Source organism: Aphelocoma coerulescens, chromosome 2, assembly GCF_041296385.1.
Source record: "Aphelocoma coerulescens isolate FSJ_1873_10779 chromosome 2, UR_Acoe_1.0, whole genome shotgun sequence".
NCBI classification, from domain to species: Eukaryota; Metazoa; Chordata; class Aves; order Passeriformes; family Corvidae; genus Aphelocoma; species Aphelocoma coerulescens.
Genome location: NC_091015.1, coordinates 8122770 through 8140734, shown reverse-complemented (window position 1 = coordinate 8140734; position 17965 = coordinate 8122770). Strand labels below are relative to the sequence as shown.

Below are 17965 nucleotides of genomic sequence, written 5' to 3'. Positions count from 1 at the left end.
CTAAACACTTTATTAGCTTCCAGAGTCATTGATACTGAAAAAGATGAGAGCAAGTCTATTAGAATAAATAGCTTTTTCAGTCAGAGATACATTTGTGAATAGGTGGGACCCAAAGACAGCCAAGTAAGAACCTGCTGGTATTGACCTGCATGGAGAAAAAGATCTATTTTGGCTCTTCATGCACCCACAACCTCTAAAGATCATTGACTCCATTGCCCAGATAAATTCCTTAGATAAACAACCAAAACCCAAATTAACATACTAACCATTAATAATCCAGTCAACAATTTTTATAACAATGGCAACAAGAGAAAGATACAATTTCTTTTGAAGGTTTATTCTTAGCAATGTTTATGTGATGCAAAATTTGAATCTAAGTCACCTGCCAATGACTAGGAAAGAAGGACAACTTTACAACTGGGACTAAACATTAGATATTCTTGTACTCATGGCTGCTACTTAAGCAGCTACATCTCAATATCTCCTAATTTTATGGGTTCTCAGAAACTAAGGAAATATGTATTGTGGCCATTTTTCACCTCACAATTCAATGTACAGAGCAACAAGAAAATAATTTCTGGAGACTTGGCTGTAAAATTGTTATTAAAAAAAAAATTTAAATAAAGCTCAGAAACTTGCCCATTTGGTATGCTGCTGGTTTTTTCCTTCTCCTTTTTTTTTTTTTTTTTTTTTTTTTTTTTTAACTTAACACCTGCTTTCAAATTTCTACTGCAGAAAAGCTGTGTAAGCTGTGAGGAAGGTGCTGAGAGGTTATTCCCAACATCGAGCTCCCCTAGTGGCTGCTTCCCTCCCACCGTCCCCGTGGACAGAAACACCTCAGCTGGGATTTTCCCCACTCATGACCAGAAGGAAGTAACAGCAAAAGGGATGCAGATCACAATCCAGGAAGGAAGGAAAAAAAAATTGATACTCACTCCTACCTGGGACTTTTGGAATGATAAACTGTTGGGTTATTCAAGGAGAAATGAAAAGACCTAAAAGAGAAATGTAAGAGTTTCTCTCTAAACCTATAATCAGACACTGCATATCACCCTGCTGAAGATATAAGTAAACCTGTGGGAAATTCTGCTTTAAAGTTTGGTTCAACAGCAAATACACAACAAAACTTAGATAACGACATCTTATGAATCATTCTGCCTACAAAAATTTTTGCATGTATGATGAAAGGCTCTACTGACCATATTTAAGCCAACGATTAGCATTAATCCACAAGAAAACGTATATGAAAACTGCAAAATCAATGCACAGTTTTTCTGGAAAACAAACATTTTCTACCTCTCCATACACATAAAATGCTTTTTTTCTTGTAGCAGAAGTGCCCACAGACTAGGGGCACAGCAAAGCAATACCTGGTTTGGGCTGCATGGCTCCCTGAATTTTGCTGTCAAACCAAAATGTGTGGAAAACTACAAGCTAAATTTTTCTTGTTGGTGCCAGGGTTTTGGGGCTTTTGGAAGGAAAGTCCAAGGAATGGGACTTGTTCTGCTTGTCATTGTAAAGGTATGGTTGCCAGCTAGCCAGTAATTCTGAACTGAAATTTCTAAGTTGATTTTCAAGATAGGCATTGCAATACCACCAGGATGGGAAACAAGGGATGTGCACCAATTCCTTTAAATAAAATAGTTTAACATTGCCATGAAGGAGGCAGAGATATATTAAAGAATCAAACAAAGCTTCAGGTGAAAATCCTGCCTGAGTCTCCTTCCTTTTACACCAGTTTTACTCTAGTATAAGCTCTGTTTTCACTGGTTATTCATGATCTACTTCTCTAGCCGTGATTGCTGTGATTCCAAATTTCTTGGGAAGCACCGCAGGTGCAAAGAGGCTACAGCAATGAAGCTTTCATGCTGTAAAAATTGATGATTTATTTTAAAATTATATATTAAGCATGAAGACAAATGTTGGCTATTAAGGATGCTAAATAGTTAAGATCCAGTTAAAAGTCACACAGCATTTGCATGTGCACTTTTCTGTATTTTGAGATTCATCAACCAAAATGTATAAGTGCAAGAAAAACACAGAAACCTCAAATGTCCAATAAACAACCTCACTTGTGCAGTCTGAACCCTTCCTTGGCTTTATGCAGAGCACACAGCCATCAGCAAATCCAGATTTCATAAAAAAAAAGAAGATAAATAATATCTGCTTCTCAAAGAGCTTGGCTGGGGGTTGGGTGCATCCATCACTGCCCCTCTGCAGCCCAGGCCACGTTGGGACGGCCCTGGACGGTGCTGCCCAATGGCCCCATCCATGCCCCGACAGTGGGAGCTTCCAGCGGGTTTGGCAGAGCCCCTGGAAGAGCCTGTGGGCCAGCGAGGAGTGCTGGGCCATGGGGCTGCCTGCGGTGGGTACTTGCAATAGGACTCGGTGGGGTCAGTAGTGGATGTTCCAGGGGATGTGGTGTGGGCTGCACCCCAGAGTACCAGGGTCTGGATGACCCCACCACTCCACCAGGCCTTTGGGGGCCGATGAGGAGCCTGGTGGCAGCTCCGCAAGGGAGCTGGCTATGTGGGCAGGGCAGCGGAGGGAGGGGGTTTCACTTAGGGGCCGCACTTAGGGGCGTCCCCTGCTCCCTCACGCTGGGCAGCCCTGAGGGACCCCGGGGCCCACAGGGACAGCAGTGGCTGTGGGCCGCCGTGGGCCCTCCAAAGAAGGCGCCGGTGCCGGCCGGGGGCTGTTGCGGCTGCTTTGGGGTGTTTGCTGCCTCTGAGGTGTGGGGTGGGCAGGGCAGGGCTGGGCTGGGCTGGGCTCGGGGCTCCCCCGGCAGCCCGGGGCCGGGGCTGGGGCCGGCGGGGCAGGGCAGGACCCCCGCCCACCGTGCTGCTGGGAGCGGGGAGCGGGGGGCTTGGGGGCTGGTTTTTTTTTTTTGTTTTTTTTTTTTTTTTTTCCCCCCAGAAGCTGTGGCATTTAAATAATAATTAAAAAGGAAGAAGAAAAGCTCATGGTGGGGAGGAGAGGCAGGGCGCATCCCGGAGGCTCTGCGGGGCGGGAGGGAGCGCCGGCCCGGCTCCCCCGGCTTCCCCCGGTGTCTCCCCCGGACCCCCCCGGCTCCCCCCGCCCCGCTCCCGGCGGGGCCGCCGCCAGCTCCAGCCTGCGCTGAAGCTGAGCAGAGCCTCCCCGCTCCCCCAGCTCTGCTTTCTTTCACATCTAATTTGATAGGAGGGGGATTTCGAGCTTCCCACAGTTACAACTTTTCTTGATTTCTCCCCTTCCCTCCCCCTCCGCCCCCCCCCCCCCCCCCCCGCGCATTTATTACTTGCATTTAATTAATTCCTTCTTTGCGTTTCCTTCCCTGTTAATCTTTGGGTGACTGCTTTGTACATATGGCAATCTGATAATGAGGGAGTTTATACTTATTCTCTAGACTTCTTCACTGCGATGTCCACCAATCTAGTGCCTGGGATATCGATCTTCTTTCCATGGGGAGGGGGACAAGGTAAGAGGGGTGGTAAAAGTTTTGCAGTATTCCACACCATTAAGAATAGCTTTTATTCCTTGGCGCTGTTTAATCAACTGTTATATCAAGTCATGCTGTTTAAGCAACCACATCAAAAGAACTTACCCTCTTTTGTATAAATTATATATTCCTTGTATCTGTCTTCTCGCATGCACGCAGACAGGGAGATAAAACTTAAGTTTGTTTTTTAGTAGCTTGAAGCAGGTATTTAGATGTTATACAGCTTGTTTCTGCAGCTAAGTTGGTTGATAACAACCTAGAAGCCAAGCTGCTGACTTTGTAACTTTTTACCCATTTCCAAGTCAAAACTCCTCAATTTAGAGATCGGAAAGAGAAATCAATGATTCACTGAAACTCCACAAAGAAACATAAATAGCAGAAGGAACGCATAGGCTAAAAAAGATGAAAGAGCACCAGTTAGAGTCGGCATGAGATCACTTCGGACCACTTCTTTCGGCTCTTTGCTAAAGTTTACCTGAAAAGACCACTTTGTCCCTTGAAAAGTTCATGCTGACCTGCTTGTTACAGTTTACGTATATACAAGTTCTTTACCACTTAAAAACTAATTTAAAAATCCATTTTCACAAGGTTTAAGTTGATTACTACTCAGCTCAATGTCACAGACTGGAAAACTCCCATATAACTGTTCACCCCAAAGAGCTCTTTTAATTTCTTTTCTTTTCTTTTTCTTTTCCTTTTTTAAACCCCACAACTTAAATAAAGTTTATTTTTTGGATGTGTTTTGTTTTTCTGAGAAAGTAGATTTTGAATTACTTCAGCACGCCGTCCTGGAATTTTTAGGAACTCCTAAAAAACTCCTGAAAGTTTCTAGCTCCTAGGACAAGTTGTATTTTCTTAGGAGCAAAAGCAAATGAGCACTTTGCAGGCAGAGAAGTGTTTGTTCATATGGGACTCTGCTGATCTGTCTAACCTGCTCTATCAGCCTCATCTCTGCAATTTTGCTCGTCTCTCAACACCTTTGTCTGATTAGTAGCTTTTGGAGATCGGGATAAAGACATCACTTGCCACGCTGCATGAGATAACAATTAATTTAACATTAAACTTATCCCCTTTCCATTCACTTTGCTTGGATCGATCTCTGTTAATTGTGTTTGCGGATGCTTTCAACGCTATGCTTTTCTTAAAAACTTAATGACACCCCGCAAGGAGGTGTAAGAGTCTAAAACGCTCCTCTCCGACTTTGACCAAAGAAACAAAGAATATAGCCCCAGCGTGCTCAGGAGAGCATCTATTTTTAATCAGTTGATTATTCATGCACTTCAGAAGATACCACGTTAAACTGGGTGATAGTCCTGATTTTATTAAAAAAAAAAAAAAGTGCCACAGTGCAATTGTGTGATACACAAGTCAGACAGCCTAACTTCATTTAACTGCCGCTTCGCATCAGACCTGTTTCTGCTTTTAAAGTGGTCATTTATCAGCTAAAAGGCGAATGTGTTTAAAAATGTATGTCTTTGGGAGGGAGAGCAATCTCCTTTTTCAGGGGCAAGAAACCTGTTACAAAGCCATTTAGGTGGGTGCGCTCTGAAATGTCATTATTCCCCCCCGGGGCGTTAATATTGCCCAAATACGTTCCTATTTTCACGGCGCCCCGATAATTCGGCATTTTATTTAACCACAACTGCCCTTCCAAACTTGACTTGCACTGAGGCAGCCTGCAAATCTTAATTTTTTTCCCCTCTTTCAGAGAGGCATCTGTTCCTCTTGCTGACAAATGTACCATTCTGCCAAGAAAGTTTTTGGGGAAAAAAAAAAAAAAAAAAAGGAGAAGGAAAAAAAAAAAGAAAGAAAAAAGAAAAAAAAAAAAAAGCGTGTAATTGATGTTATCCCAAGAAAGCACGATCTCCACCCCTCTCAGCTCCAAGCCCTTCAGGTAAAAGGAAAAAAAAAAATCTTTCAAGAATTTGTTGCCTTTTTGAGGGTTAAAACATCAGAAGACAAGCTTGTCTCGCCTTGGCCAATCAGCTCTCGGCCCTGGCAGCTATAATATAGAACTAAAGGCAGACTCCTCTCACAAGCGTCTTGCTTTGCTACCATTAAAATCAGACCCTTTTTTTGTCTCTCGATTGCTGTCTCCCGACCAAACTCCGATGTGTTCCGTTATCAGCGACCTAAAGCCTGCCATTCCAGCACCTGTCTTGCTAGGGATCGGTGGATAGTATACGATTCAGAAAGCAGACAAGGACATAGGAGGAGAGAGAGCTCTAGAGAGACAGCCAGGGATAGGCACAGAGAGCTTTGAAGTAATTGGATTCAATGGACGAAATGCTGCTGTTGACAAGAATTCTCTTGGTGGGCTTCATCTGCGCTCTTTTAGTCTCCTCTGGGCTGACTTGTGGACCAGGCAGGGGCATTGGAAAAAGGAGACACCCCAAAAAGCTGACCCCTTTAGCCTATAAGCAGTTTATTCCCAATGTGGCAGAGAAGACCCTAGGGGCCAGTGGAAGATATGAAGGGAAGATCACAAGAAACTCCGAGAGATTTAAAGAACTAACCCCAAATTACAACCCTGACATTATTTTTAAGGATGAAGAGAACACGGGAGCTGACAGACTGATGACTCAGGTAGAGCCACAGAGATACCTGTATTTGTGTTTGTTAACCTCTCTGAGCAATCCTAAAGGACGCATCTGTCTTAGTATTTTTGAAAGCCCCCCCCTTCCCTCTCCCCCTCCTCCCCCCGCCCCTCCAAACTCTGCTAGTTTCCCCATTAAATGTAAATACCATATATCCAGACAAGTTAGCAGGGGCTGGAGCTGGAGCTGTTTAGATATTCGGTGGGGGAATCTGTGTGATACTTACAGTCATTACCGTGCCATGGCGTTCCCTGTAACTTGGTTAGTGATTGCTGTTTGCATTTGTCCCCAAGGATGCACTTTGATCAAACGAATTGCATACAGCTCAGCGGACCCCAAGTGTATAGTGACCGCCAGGCCACCCACTCATTATTACAAACGTAGTCCGTGGTTGCTGCGCCTGCTGACTTGATTTATATATATATATATATATATATATAATTTAATTTCTCTTTTTTTCTCCTTCATTTCATTTTAACCTTCATTATTATTATTGTTTTCCTCGCGAGCATATTCTAAATTTAGTAGGCATGCAGTCGTGCACTCACAAAAGGCAGCTGAAGCCGGATCGACCGTTCCTCATCTGATTCCGTATTATATAGCTCGTATTGCAATACCATCATTTGCAATTGTGCCCATCAGAGCGTAAATATATTGATATTTCTTTAAGGATGCTCGCCGCCAATGCCTTGGTACTTCCATAGGGGAGGGACTTGCAACTTATCGGCATTGCATCACCTTCTGTTTTAAAAAATCTGATGGCACAAGGTTTACAACTGGGTAAATATTGGATCTCGGGTGGAATCGGATTGCGGAACCATTTTATGGGAAAAAAAAAAAAAAAAAAAGAAAAAAGATAAAGGAGAGAGAAAGAGGAAGAGAGAGAGAGAGTGAAAGAGAGAACCGCTCCGAGAGTCACCTCGTAATTATTATTCATGATCAACAGAGAGATCGGTGAAGTCAATTGCTCTGGCAATCCCGGAGTTTCAGAAACTACATGCAATCTAGACACTGGAAATGGGTTTCCTCCAAATATAGGTCAACAGCGCTTTTTTAATATTAATACATTTAAGCCCCACCTTCAGTGCTAGAGCAGGACTCGCCTGGAAGGACTAGGCGGGGAGTGGACGCGGGGAAGGGGGGGTGGGGGGTGGAATTTCCCAAACTCTCCCCGTTCCTCGGCCTGATTTTCCGCACGTTGCCGGGTCTCTCGGGGCGAGCGACCGGCGGCCGCCACCATCTCCTCCCGACCACCTTAAATCGCACCGCACCTCAGAGCGCGGCGGCGCCTCCGCCCGTCGCCGCCGCCGCCCCGCGCAGGGGTGCGGAGCGGAGCGGAGCGGGTGCCGGTCCCCGCTCGGGCGCTGCCCGCGCCCCTCCGCGCACCCGCTGTCCTCCGCCCCCGCTGCCTCCGGAGCCGCATCTCTCGCATTTTCAGCTCCACTTACTCCCCTCGCGTATCGATCGCGCCGGCTCGGGTTTCACCCTTCCCTCCGCAGCCCGGCGGCAGCGGCGGCGGCGGCGGCTCCGCGGGAGACGGGCTCCCGCCGGGGCTCGGCGCATCCCTCCCTGCGCGGCTGCGCCGGTGCGTGTGCGCGGCGGAGCGGAGCGGAGCGGAGCGGAGCGGGGCGGCGGGCGCGGGGGGACCCGGGGCACGGTCGGGAGCGGTGGGCTACGGGCCGGGGGCGGGCTGCGTGCTGACCCCGGCCCCGCGGCTCTCCCGGGGCACGCCGCGCCGGCTACGCGGCTGGCCGCTCCCGCTGCATTAGCTGGCAGCGTCTGAACTCCTGACCTTCTGTCAACTTCCCTCAGACGAACGAAACGAAAACAAATACTTTCCCCCCCCCCCCTCCTTCAGTGCTTGTTCCCGTGCCTTAGACACAAAGGGGGGAGGTGGGCTGAGAGCAGCGGGGCCGGGGAGGCCGCAGGGCCGGGTACCCGGCGGCAAAGAGGGGAGCGAGGTGGGGGAACGTGGTCGGGGAGCGAGCGGGGTTCCGGCACCCCTGGGCCAGGCAGGGAGCGGGGAAGCGGAGCGGGACCGGGCAGCAAGCGGAATGGTTGCCCTTGTCCCCCGTTCCCCGGCGACCAGGGGTGCCGTCCTGCCGCTGGCCTCCGTGCCTTGCTTTCGTCTCCTTCCCTCTCTCCCTCGGCCAGCAACCTCTCGTTAAATCCCAGCCTTTAAACGCCGGCTTCGGGAGCCCTTCAACCATGGAGAGATCTTTCATGGACAGAATCGTTAAACTTGCAGAGTGGTTGCCGAATGCATTAGCCGCTAGTTAATATTAACTCCAGAAGGGGAGGGAGGGGAACGCAAACAGAGGTAGGTAAGTCAGGTTCTCAACTTTGCAGGTGACACCAGCAGTTTGCTAAGGGCTCCCCCCTTCCTCCCTTTCCTCCCCCCCAACCCGGCCATTGGCCGGATTTGGGAGAGAGATAAGGAGGCCAGGTCAGTATGATAAAGCTGGAATTTGTATGAAATAAAATAGCAATCTCGTGTAATGCAGGCACACAACCGGTGCGTGATGTGAGGAATTTAGAGATCAACTTGGCATTTAGGAAGCCCACCAGGTTGTTTACACTGACAGGTACCTGTTAAGTGTTTCCTTCAAGCAATTCATTTGTGAAGAGATTAGGAGCTGGCAGGAGAGGGCTTGTTGAACAACTTTGCCTCCACACAAAGCGTTAGTGGAGGCAGCCCTGCTGAGCTTCACGGTGGCTGAACAGAATTGGGCTTGATTTGTGGCACACGACCCAATGAATTAATAAATAGTCTGGGCTTCACGGCTTTTGACTCTGACAATCCAGCTCAGGCAGTATAAAAGGCAGAAAAGTCCTTTAGGACGCTGTTTCTTCTTCGTTATTTCGCCTGAAGCCGAGAACTGGTGCTGGCAGGGCCGGAGCGGCCAGAGCCCCTCGGCGCTGCCCGCACCGCTGCCCGCGCCCCCCGCGCCCGCTCCTCCCGTGCGGGGCAAGACATCGCCGTGTCGCGCAGTGCTATCGCCTTATCAGTAGCTGACATGTTTGATCCTTCGCCCCTTTTCCCCTGTAAATCAGTGAAGGAGCGTATCTATCCACTCAGGTGTGAGAGGGAGAGGGAAAAAAATTAATCAACTTCCTTGTGCTGCTGCACTTTGCTGCCAGGAACGGTGCCGAAACCCAAACACCCGTCTCTCTCCATAAAACGGTAGGCCAGAGAGTCCAAAGTGAGCTCACGACTGTGTATTATATCTCTTGGATACCTGTGTGTTGCTGGAATCACTTTCAGGGCTGTTGGTGGACACATCGGATCTTTCTTGCTGAGCAACCTTGTCACGTCCCTAAAAGTAGCGTCGTCAGAGGGGCTTTGCCTTCCGGGGAGCTGTGAAAGGGGGACTTTGTGGTCTGCTATTGGGTGTGCTGTGAGCCCACTGGGGAGAATGGTCCTGCAGAAGGCCAAGCATAGCACTCAGGCCAGCGAAAGTGTGGGGAGCGCAGCTTACTGCATCCCGCCGTGGCTTTCAGCCATATCGATACTTGCATCAAGACAACCACATCGGGTATATCCATGGGTTGTTTTTCTCTCAAAAAGGAGGAAGAAAGCTGGCAACATGTGTGTTTCTAACTCTGTACCTTTAGTCAAGCACTTTTCAATGCTTTCGGTGCTGATTTCCTCTTTCTGTAGGGCTGAGAGTCCTTTTCCCCTACCGCCGCTGTGTCTATTCCCCGCCTGGCTAAGATGGAAATCCCCCCAAAACTTTCAGGGTTTCATTTAGAGCTCATCCCCCTCCAGGGCTGCCACTCCCCTTTTCCTCATTTTCTCCCATCCTTGTGCCCCTCATTACTCGGTCCCTGCGTGCCCCGGTGCTGCTGGGCCCAGTTCAGCCCAGGAAAGGCTGGTGGCTCCGGAGGTCGATGAAAAACCCTGCAGTGCTTTCTCCAAGGAGTTGGAAGGGTTTCACTCCACACAAAAGGGCTCCTATCTTCATGGCATCCCTGCTTTGCTTAACTTCCCTCTTTGGCCCTCCCTTGCTTTTCATCTTCCCACTAAGAGCTATATTATTGTATGGATTTGCTCGGCTTTGTAGGCGAGCGCCGATGTATGTTTGAAGCAAGAGTGAAGGCTCCCAGCCCATGCAGCTTTGAGGGCTCTAATGAGTGATGGGCGAAGGGAGAGAAAAATAAACCACCCCTCCCTCCAGCACATAAAGGCTGTTAACATGTATTGATACCCTTTTCAACACAGAATTAAGCTGAAAAGACCAGGAGAGACATTCCGGGGGGGAACTCGTGACTCCGAGATATATGGCGAATGTTTGTTCTGGGCAGAAACTTTGCTCTCGGGAAGGCACAGGGCACTTAGTGGAGGGAATTTGCTGCGTGCAGGTGGCTCTGAACCGCCACACTCACAGCCCAGCGCCGGTGGTGCGGCGGAGGGGGACCCCCTGTCCCCGCAACAGGTGCCGGGGGAGGGGGCGGCTTCGTCCCTGTGGGTATCCGTGGTGTTTCAGCCTCTGTTCATCCTGTATCCCCAGGTTTCACTCTCCTCCTCCTCACCTGCCTCCCCGTCCCTCCCTGGCAGCGGGGGAAAAGATGCTCAGTTCTGGCTGAGCCCATCCTGGGGTGTGTTTGGCGGGGAGCGGAGGGATGCCTCCTCTTTGGCTGGGCAGGGAGGGCAGGATGAGGCCCAGGGGGGTATAGATAGAGAAGGGGGAGTGTTCCCCTGGCTGCAGCACCCCCACAATGACCCTTCCCTGTCTGCCCGTGTCCCCGCAGCGCTGCAAGGACAAACTGAACGCCCTGGCGATCTCTGTGATGAACCAGTGGCCCGGGGTAAAGCTGCGGGTTACCGAGGGCTGGGACGAGGACGGCCACCACTCCGAGGAGTCCCTGCACTACGAGGGCCGCGCCGTGGACATCACCACCTCGGACCGGGACCGCAGCAAGTACGGCATGCTGGCCCGCCTGGCCGTCGAGGCTGGTTTCGACTGGGTCTACTACGAGTCCAAGGCGCACATCCACTGCTCCGTCAAAGCAGGTAAGGCGGGCAGCCTGCCCAGGGACGCGTCGAAGTGGGCGGACACCCCCGGGCCACGACTCAGCGCCCCAGAGCCTTCTGTGCCCTGTGTCTGCCGCCGGGCTCCCTCCTCCCGTCCCTGCAGGGTCCCCATCGCCCGGCCCGCCCCGTCGGGGCTCCCGCAGGGATGGGAATGGAGCCCCGAGGGCGCAGCCGGCCTTCCCCCGCCTCTTAGTGACCCCGCCGTAGCAGAGGTGGGTGAAAGGAAAGAATGAAGGGGAAGGGGGAAAAAAAAAGCCCAGCTGCAAGTGTTTTTTCACAGCATTTTTATTTGGGTGATTTGCTCGGCCAGCCTTCCCACGAGCTCTGCGTTGCAGCCACACACCCTTCTCCTCCCCCCGTGGGATCTACTGCTTTCCCCATCCAAGGAGCATGTTCAACACAAACACTCGTGGCCGTCTCCAGCCGCCCCGCTGGCTGCACGCCTTACTCGCGAGCGCTAATCTCCGAGTGGGAGCCGGCCAGGAAAATAAATAAGTAACGTGGTCCCCAGCCTCCTTCAGCGGTAGCCGCTAGGAAATTCCCAGATAGGGATACACATACACATAATTTCTTTCCTCCCCTCCCCTGTGCTTACAACGCCACACGCTGTCTCAACCCGGGAACAGCTCACAAGAAATCTCCAACTAGAAGGGTTCCTTTTCTTCACACTTGACTCGTTTTTTGGGGTAGCAAATCTGTTGACAAGTGCCAGCCCCCAGCTCCACCGCCTCCCGCCATCCAGCTGTATGACATCCAAAGCTCTTTTTAAGAGCATACTCTAGCCCAGCAACCTGCTGGATGTGTCAAGAAACACTTGGCTGCAAAAGAAAATAATGGGCTTTCTTTAAATATCGCCGTTTGCTTCGAACCCAGCAGCCCCACGGCAGGGAAACCAGCCCAGCCCACCCGCAGGACGGGTTCATTCCCCCCACTACAGCCCAGAGCTCCCCAGGGGCTGAGCACCTCTCCTGGCCCATGTGGGCTTTGTCCTGAGAGCCTGCTACTGCTTTTGTTCAGCTCCTGGGTCCTTTCTAGCCGAAAAGAGGCCCTGCAAAACTGTCAGCTGTGTGGAGATCCGAAACACCCCTTTCAATAGCCAAGATGGGCTTTGTAGCGCAAGGTGTCCGATTGTGGTGCGCGATGACCTTAGCCCAGGAGCGCCTCCTAATCCACCCCAGGGGTGTTTCATAGGAGAGGAGCAACCCCAAGCTGCTCATTGAGATTCGGCACACACGGACTTGGGGGCAATATTTAGAGGGTGTCAGGCAGGGTCGTGTGACTGTACGAGGCAGTCTGAAGGGAGCAGGCTTGAATTCCATCCTCTCAGCCTGATCTTAAACTGTCCAAACCTCGTTTCATGACAGAGCATCTCATGAGAAGATTAATCCCATAATGCCAGCAGGAAGATTCTTTATCTAGATGTCTGTTTGCAAAAAGTATGATCCAGGAGACTGGAATGCAAAGAAGAGTTCCCCCAAGGCCTGAATTATTGTCACCAGAACAGAGGAGGGAGAGGCAGGGGTGGTAAAAGGGACATTGATAATGCGCTACAGCAAGTATTTAGAGCAAGCTTCTACATTTAAAATTCAAATACAGATCTTGAGTGCCTTGGAAAAGTGGCTCTGCTGTGCAAATAGTGCTTGGAAGGTCCTGGGTTTTTTGGAGAGTATGTGTGTGAATTGGCACATAGGGTTTCTGCACCTGAACAAATAGGGAGGGGGAGAAAAGGGGGGGAAGAAGCTGGGAAAAAAATGGAAGTGTCCTCTCTTCCAAGAGTGTCTGCATTTATTACATGAATCAGAATGACAATGCTGATCCTTTATTGGATTTTAATTAGAGAACCCAAACAAGCACTGCTCAAAGAAGCAGATTTTCACACCTCTGCCAATTCACTGGCATGTTTGTAGAGCTGCTACACTACTACATCTATTCATCAAGTCCCTGAATATGCAAACAGAGCTCTAGCCAGACCTTTACTGCCGGCTTGTAGGAAGGTGTAGTTTGCTAGCAGAGGCCTCCACATAAAGCACATAGCTTGTTTGTTGCCAGGTCCTCCCTGAAGAGGGAAGCCTTGGAGATCTTGCTGCTTCATTTCTGAAGGAGAAGTGATAAAGTCATTAGCAAATCAATAATGGCCTAATTTTCACCCTTCCTGTCCTTCCTGAGAAAGTCATTAGGAGACGCTCCAAGGATTTGTTTAAATCATAGGAATTTCAGTGACAGCCACAGAGGCAAAATATAAAATCTGTCCATCTTTAGGAGCTAAACTGGTATAGGGAGTAACCGGGAGAAAGCAGGGAAAGGCAAGGGAGGGATGGGGAATCTCAACAGCTGTAGCAAAGACACTTGCTACCATGACATACTATGGGGTATTACCCAATATTTAGAAAACCAGAGCTTTTAGGAACACTGCAAGTCCCTCTGTTAAGACAGAGACCAGCCTGGAACACAGCAGACTTTTTTTCCCACTGCTCCACAGGCGGCAATGCTTCCAAAAAGTGATTTGCAAGAGAGACTTAGAGTCTCATTGCTACTTTCGCTTTCTTTTACTCTGAGATTGTTCCACTCAGTAGCACTGGAAAGCAGCAACAGCTGATGACAGCACGTAGTATCTAAAATGGGTAACTCCCAAGAGCTGGAGGAGGTGAAGGAGGCATTTACTTGGGCCTGGCACAGGTGTTGGGCTGCTCTGGGACCGCAAGACCTGAGACAGGGAAGAGCATCCTTCTTCTAGTGGGGAGGGAGAAGCTTTACTCTTTTTTGAAAGAGGAGTGAAGCAGAGTGCTGGAGATGCCAAGCAGGGGTGCCATGAGGGTGGGATGTGCCCCAGTAGCCACCACTCCTGCTGAGCAGGAGAGCAGTGAGGGCTGGAGTCAGCATGGGGGCTTGTGCATCATGGTGGAGTGGAACTGGGGAAATTCGGGCTGTTGCTTTGCAGTGGCAAAATTTGTGTGCACGTTGGGGCAAATCCTCCTCCTGTTCCCTGCTGTTTGCTGCCCTAGATGTTCTCTTAGAGTCAGAGCTGAGTGGGGACCCTGAGCATCGTGAGCACAGGCACTTGCTTAGAGATGAAACTTTATGCCAGCAAAACCATTTGTCTTTGAAAGCCTGCAAGTTATCTGGCATCAGGTCTCAGTGCAGGGTAAACAGTAGCCAAGTGAGAAGTTCTTCCAGAAGAGATTTTGTTCTGGAACAGTTTTCTCAGTGGAAATATTTTGGCTCACTTCCTTAATGAGACAAATCACTCTTGTAACACCTAACCTAGAGGGAAACGCACTGGCTCAAAGCTGGCAGGAAGGGGATTCTCACTTGACCCACTGAGTGCAAAAGGGGCGTGTTCATAGATGAGAATGGAGGAATTTCAGAGGAAAGTGGGGCTGTGTCCTGCACCTTCTTGGGTGGGTTGGGGTGGCTGGGTAAGTGATAAGTTCCCACATGCCCCCATGACCCAGCCTGCCATGCACCTCCTCTAACCCTGTTGTACCTCTCTCCTCGCACAGAAAACTCAGTGGCGGCCAAATCTGGGGGCTGCTTCCCTGGCTCGGCCACGGTGCACCTGGAGCAAGGCGGGACCAAGCTGGTGAAGGACCTGAGGCCGGGAGACAGGGTGCTGGTGGCCGACACGGAGGGCCGTCTGCTCTACAGTGACTTCCTCACCTTCCTCGACCGGGAGGACGGCTCCCACAAGCTCTTCTACGTCATCGAGACCCGGCAGCCCCGGGCCCGGCTGCTGCTGACGGCCGCCCACCTCCTCTTCGTGGCCCCCCAGCAGAACCAGTCGCAGGAGGGGACCGCCAGCAGCCGGGCGCTGTTCGCCAGCCGCGTGCGGCCGGGCCAGCGGGTCTTCGTGCTGGGCGAGGGCGGGCGGCGGCTGCTGCTGGCGGCCGTGCACCGCGTGTCGCTGCGGGAGGAGGCCTCGGGCGCCTACGCCCCGCTCACTGCCCAGGGCACCATCCTCATCGACCGCGTGCTGGCCTCGTGCTACGCCGTCATCGAGGAGCACAGCTGGGCGCACTGGGCCTTCGCTCCCTTCCGCCTGCTCCAGGGCGTGCTGGCCGCCCTCTGCCCCTCCGCAGTGGGGGCCCCGATGGGAGACCCCCCGGCCCCCGGCATCCACTGGTACTCTCGGCTCCTCTACCGCATCGGCAGCTGGGTGCTGGATAGTGACTCTCTGCACCCGCTGGGCATGGTGGTGTCATCCAGCTGAGGGGACCCTGTGCCACCCCGGCCACCTGCCAGGCTCCAGCAGAGAGACAGAGACACAGAGGGAGAGAGAGAGAGAGAGAGAGAGAGAGAAAGGAGAAAAAAAAAAAAAAAAAACACAAAAAAAAGAGGAAAAAAAGAAAAGAAAAACCTAAAAGAGTTAAAAAAAGAAAAAATACATATTTTTAAAAGAGAGCACGGATTAAGACTTAAAAATAATAATAATAAAATAATAATAATTAAGTAGGACAGTCCAAAGTAGACTTTAAGGGAAACAAAGACCCCTGGAAGTTCTGTTCTGTTTAGTTTATAAATATATATATATTTTTATTTGTTCTTTTGTTTTGTTTGTTGGTTGTTTTGTTTTTTTTTTTTTTTCCTCCTCTCCTGGATATTTATTTCTTTGGTATTTTGAATAGATGTTTTAAATGATATGAACCGGACCTTCAAGAGCCTTAAATAGTTTCTTTGATAATTTATTATCATGTGAACTGTACTCACACGGGAAAAAATTATTTTGTGAGGCCAAGTAAAACTGCGCAGAGTCTATTTTTCTACATGTCACGTGTGTCCTGACTTTCAGAAAGCGAAATTCTCTACTTTCCCATCTCTCCATTACATTGCTCCTTCATTTCAGCAAGCCTAAAAAACAAGCAAACAAACAAACAAACACACACAAAAAAGACAAACTTCATGGGGGTCCGTAAATTATATTTTTATACACAGAATTGTAAATTAGATTTTTTTGAGAGATCAATACTTAACTGAATCACATTTCGTTTTTTGAAATAGTGTAAAATATGAGAATATATTATTTTAATTTAAATAGTTTCAAATGTAACATCATTTCCTGTATTGTTTTCCATGTTTTGCGTTGTAAAAACACCATTTGGCCACGTTCATGGAAGTCAAGACTGTTACACAAACTTTTTATTTGCAAAAACCGTAAGAAACTTTGTTATTTTTAACTTCAGAAAAAGTTTATTAGAAAATAATATTTTTTAAAAAGCGCACATGGCGGCAATTCTGTGACGATGGAGATGGTAGTTTGTACAGAGGGGGGAAAAGGATGTTTTGCATTAATAAATTGAGAAATAACTGCTGTAAATTTACTAAAATGTATTTTTGAATATTTTGTAATAGTTTTAATAGTTTTATAGAAATAAAATGTGCCATGCACAGTTTGGTTAGTATATAATAACTAAGAGTTCCTGGTGCATCCCATTTTTTTTTTCCTTTTTGCTTATTGGTTTAGGAATTATGATGCCTAAATGAGTGCCCGTTATTTTATTTAGATGTGTTGCTTATAACATTTAATTTTGGTACTTTAATTAAGGAAATGAATCCATCACATCTGTGCATAACCTGGAATCTCTTGTACTGACAGTAGAACCTCACTTATTTGCACGAGCGACCGGCAGACGGGTTTTCCTTTGCCAGAGCCCTGGCTCCCCATCCGCGCTCAGGCGATGCTCCTCTCTTCCAGCTCCAGCACCGGCTCCATGTCCACTTCCCAGTCTGGTCTGGAGACTGTGGATGGCTCTTAAAATTGATTTCTGAGGATGTTAAAGCAAGTTTTCCCTTTGAAGCACGTTAATGTGAAGGCAGGCAGCTGTCTTCACCTTGGGACAACACCGGGATTTCAGTGGGCTTCAATTTGGGTGCCCAGAAGATGGAAACCTGAGGGAGAGACATTGACTTTGGTGAGTTAGAGGGATTCATGTGGCTGATGCTGGAAGAAGGAGATGGCCACCAGATTTCACTGGCCACTTTGAGTAACAGCACAGGGCTTGGGGCCACTGAGAACAGACCAAACGCCCTTTGCAAAACAAACATAAGCATAAAGATTTGTTCATTTATCCTGAGAGACATTCCTTAGCTGTAACGCAGGAGTCCGCCCCGAGCCACCCATGGGTGAATGTGCTGGAGATGTGTTTTAGGAGCTGAGTGGTGCGGCCAGCGCTGCGTCCCCTGCCTGGTCCCAGCCCCAACCCACCCCAAGGGGATCATCCTTGACAGGTGCTGATCAGTGAGGTTCTGCTGCACCGCGTGCTCCTCCATGGAGGGTTTCCAGGATCCCTTTAAAAATTTTGCAAAACATTGTGTGTGCATGTGTGTGCGCGTCTGCGACGGGACCGTGCTGGAAGGGAGCTTGCCTTGAATGTCTTCTCACCTTTTCTTTGGTTTCCATTACTCACCAGTCTAGGATGTTCATCCACCAGGCCTTTTGCTCCAGAGAAACAGCCGTATTCTCTGCCGGGATGGACGGCAGCTCCAAGGCCTCCCGGAATGCCCCTGCCTGGGGCCATCTCCAGAGAGTGTAGACAGTGCTCTTCCACGCTGAAATCCTAGGAGCTTCTGGAGCACTGTCAGGAGCTGATGGCCGAGCCCCATGCATGAGCACTGCTGTGTCAAGTCCCAACAGATGGATGTGGTCTCTTCTTCCTGTCAACCTCTAGTCCAGGCCCACTTCCAGCCTCCAAAGATCGGACATGGCCAGGCTGATGAGACTTCGGAGTGACCACAGCGTGCTGCAGCGCCAGGAGAGGAACCAAGCCACCCCATGCCCACCCGACATGAGGCATCACGGGGGACTGTGGACTGCCTGGTGGGTGCTGAGGGCTTGCTGCCCACCCCAGCTCGGACTCTGCC

The 17965-nt window shown here is 49.6% G+C and overlaps 1 protein-coding gene across 1 annotated transcript; it reads left to right on the top strand.

Annotated features, from left to right (window-relative positions):
- The first annotated feature begins 5543 nt into the window (after positions 1-5543).
- Positions 5544-15424, top strand: SHH (sonic hedgehog signaling molecule). Its single transcript, XM_069005728.1, has 3 exons — positions 5544-6064; positions 10828-11089; positions 14611-15424. Exons 1-3 carry the CDS (start codon positions 5756-5758, stop codon positions 15315-15317), a joined length of 1278 nt encoding a protein of 425 aa, XP_068861829.1. The 5' UTR covers positions 5544-5755; the 3' UTR covers positions 15318-15424.
- The last annotated feature ends 2541 nt before the right edge of the window (positions 15425-17965 follow it).

What these genes read in the sequence shown, in the direction of transcription:
- SHH (XM_069005728.1), top strand. Translation starts at nt 5,756, where the DNA reads ATGGACGAAATGCTGCTGTTGACAAGAATTCTCTTGGTGGGCTTCATC. An exon ending in CTGACAGACTGATGACTCAG is followed by an intron (nt 6,065 to 10,827) that starts GTAGAGCCACAG and finishes GTGTCCCCGCAG; the next exon opens with CGCTGCAAGGACAAACTGAA. An exon ending in CCACTGCTCCGTCAAAGCAG is followed by an intron (nt 11,090 to 14,610) that starts GTAAGGCGGGCA and finishes CTCCTCGCACAG; the next exon opens with AAAACTCAGTGGCGGCCAAA.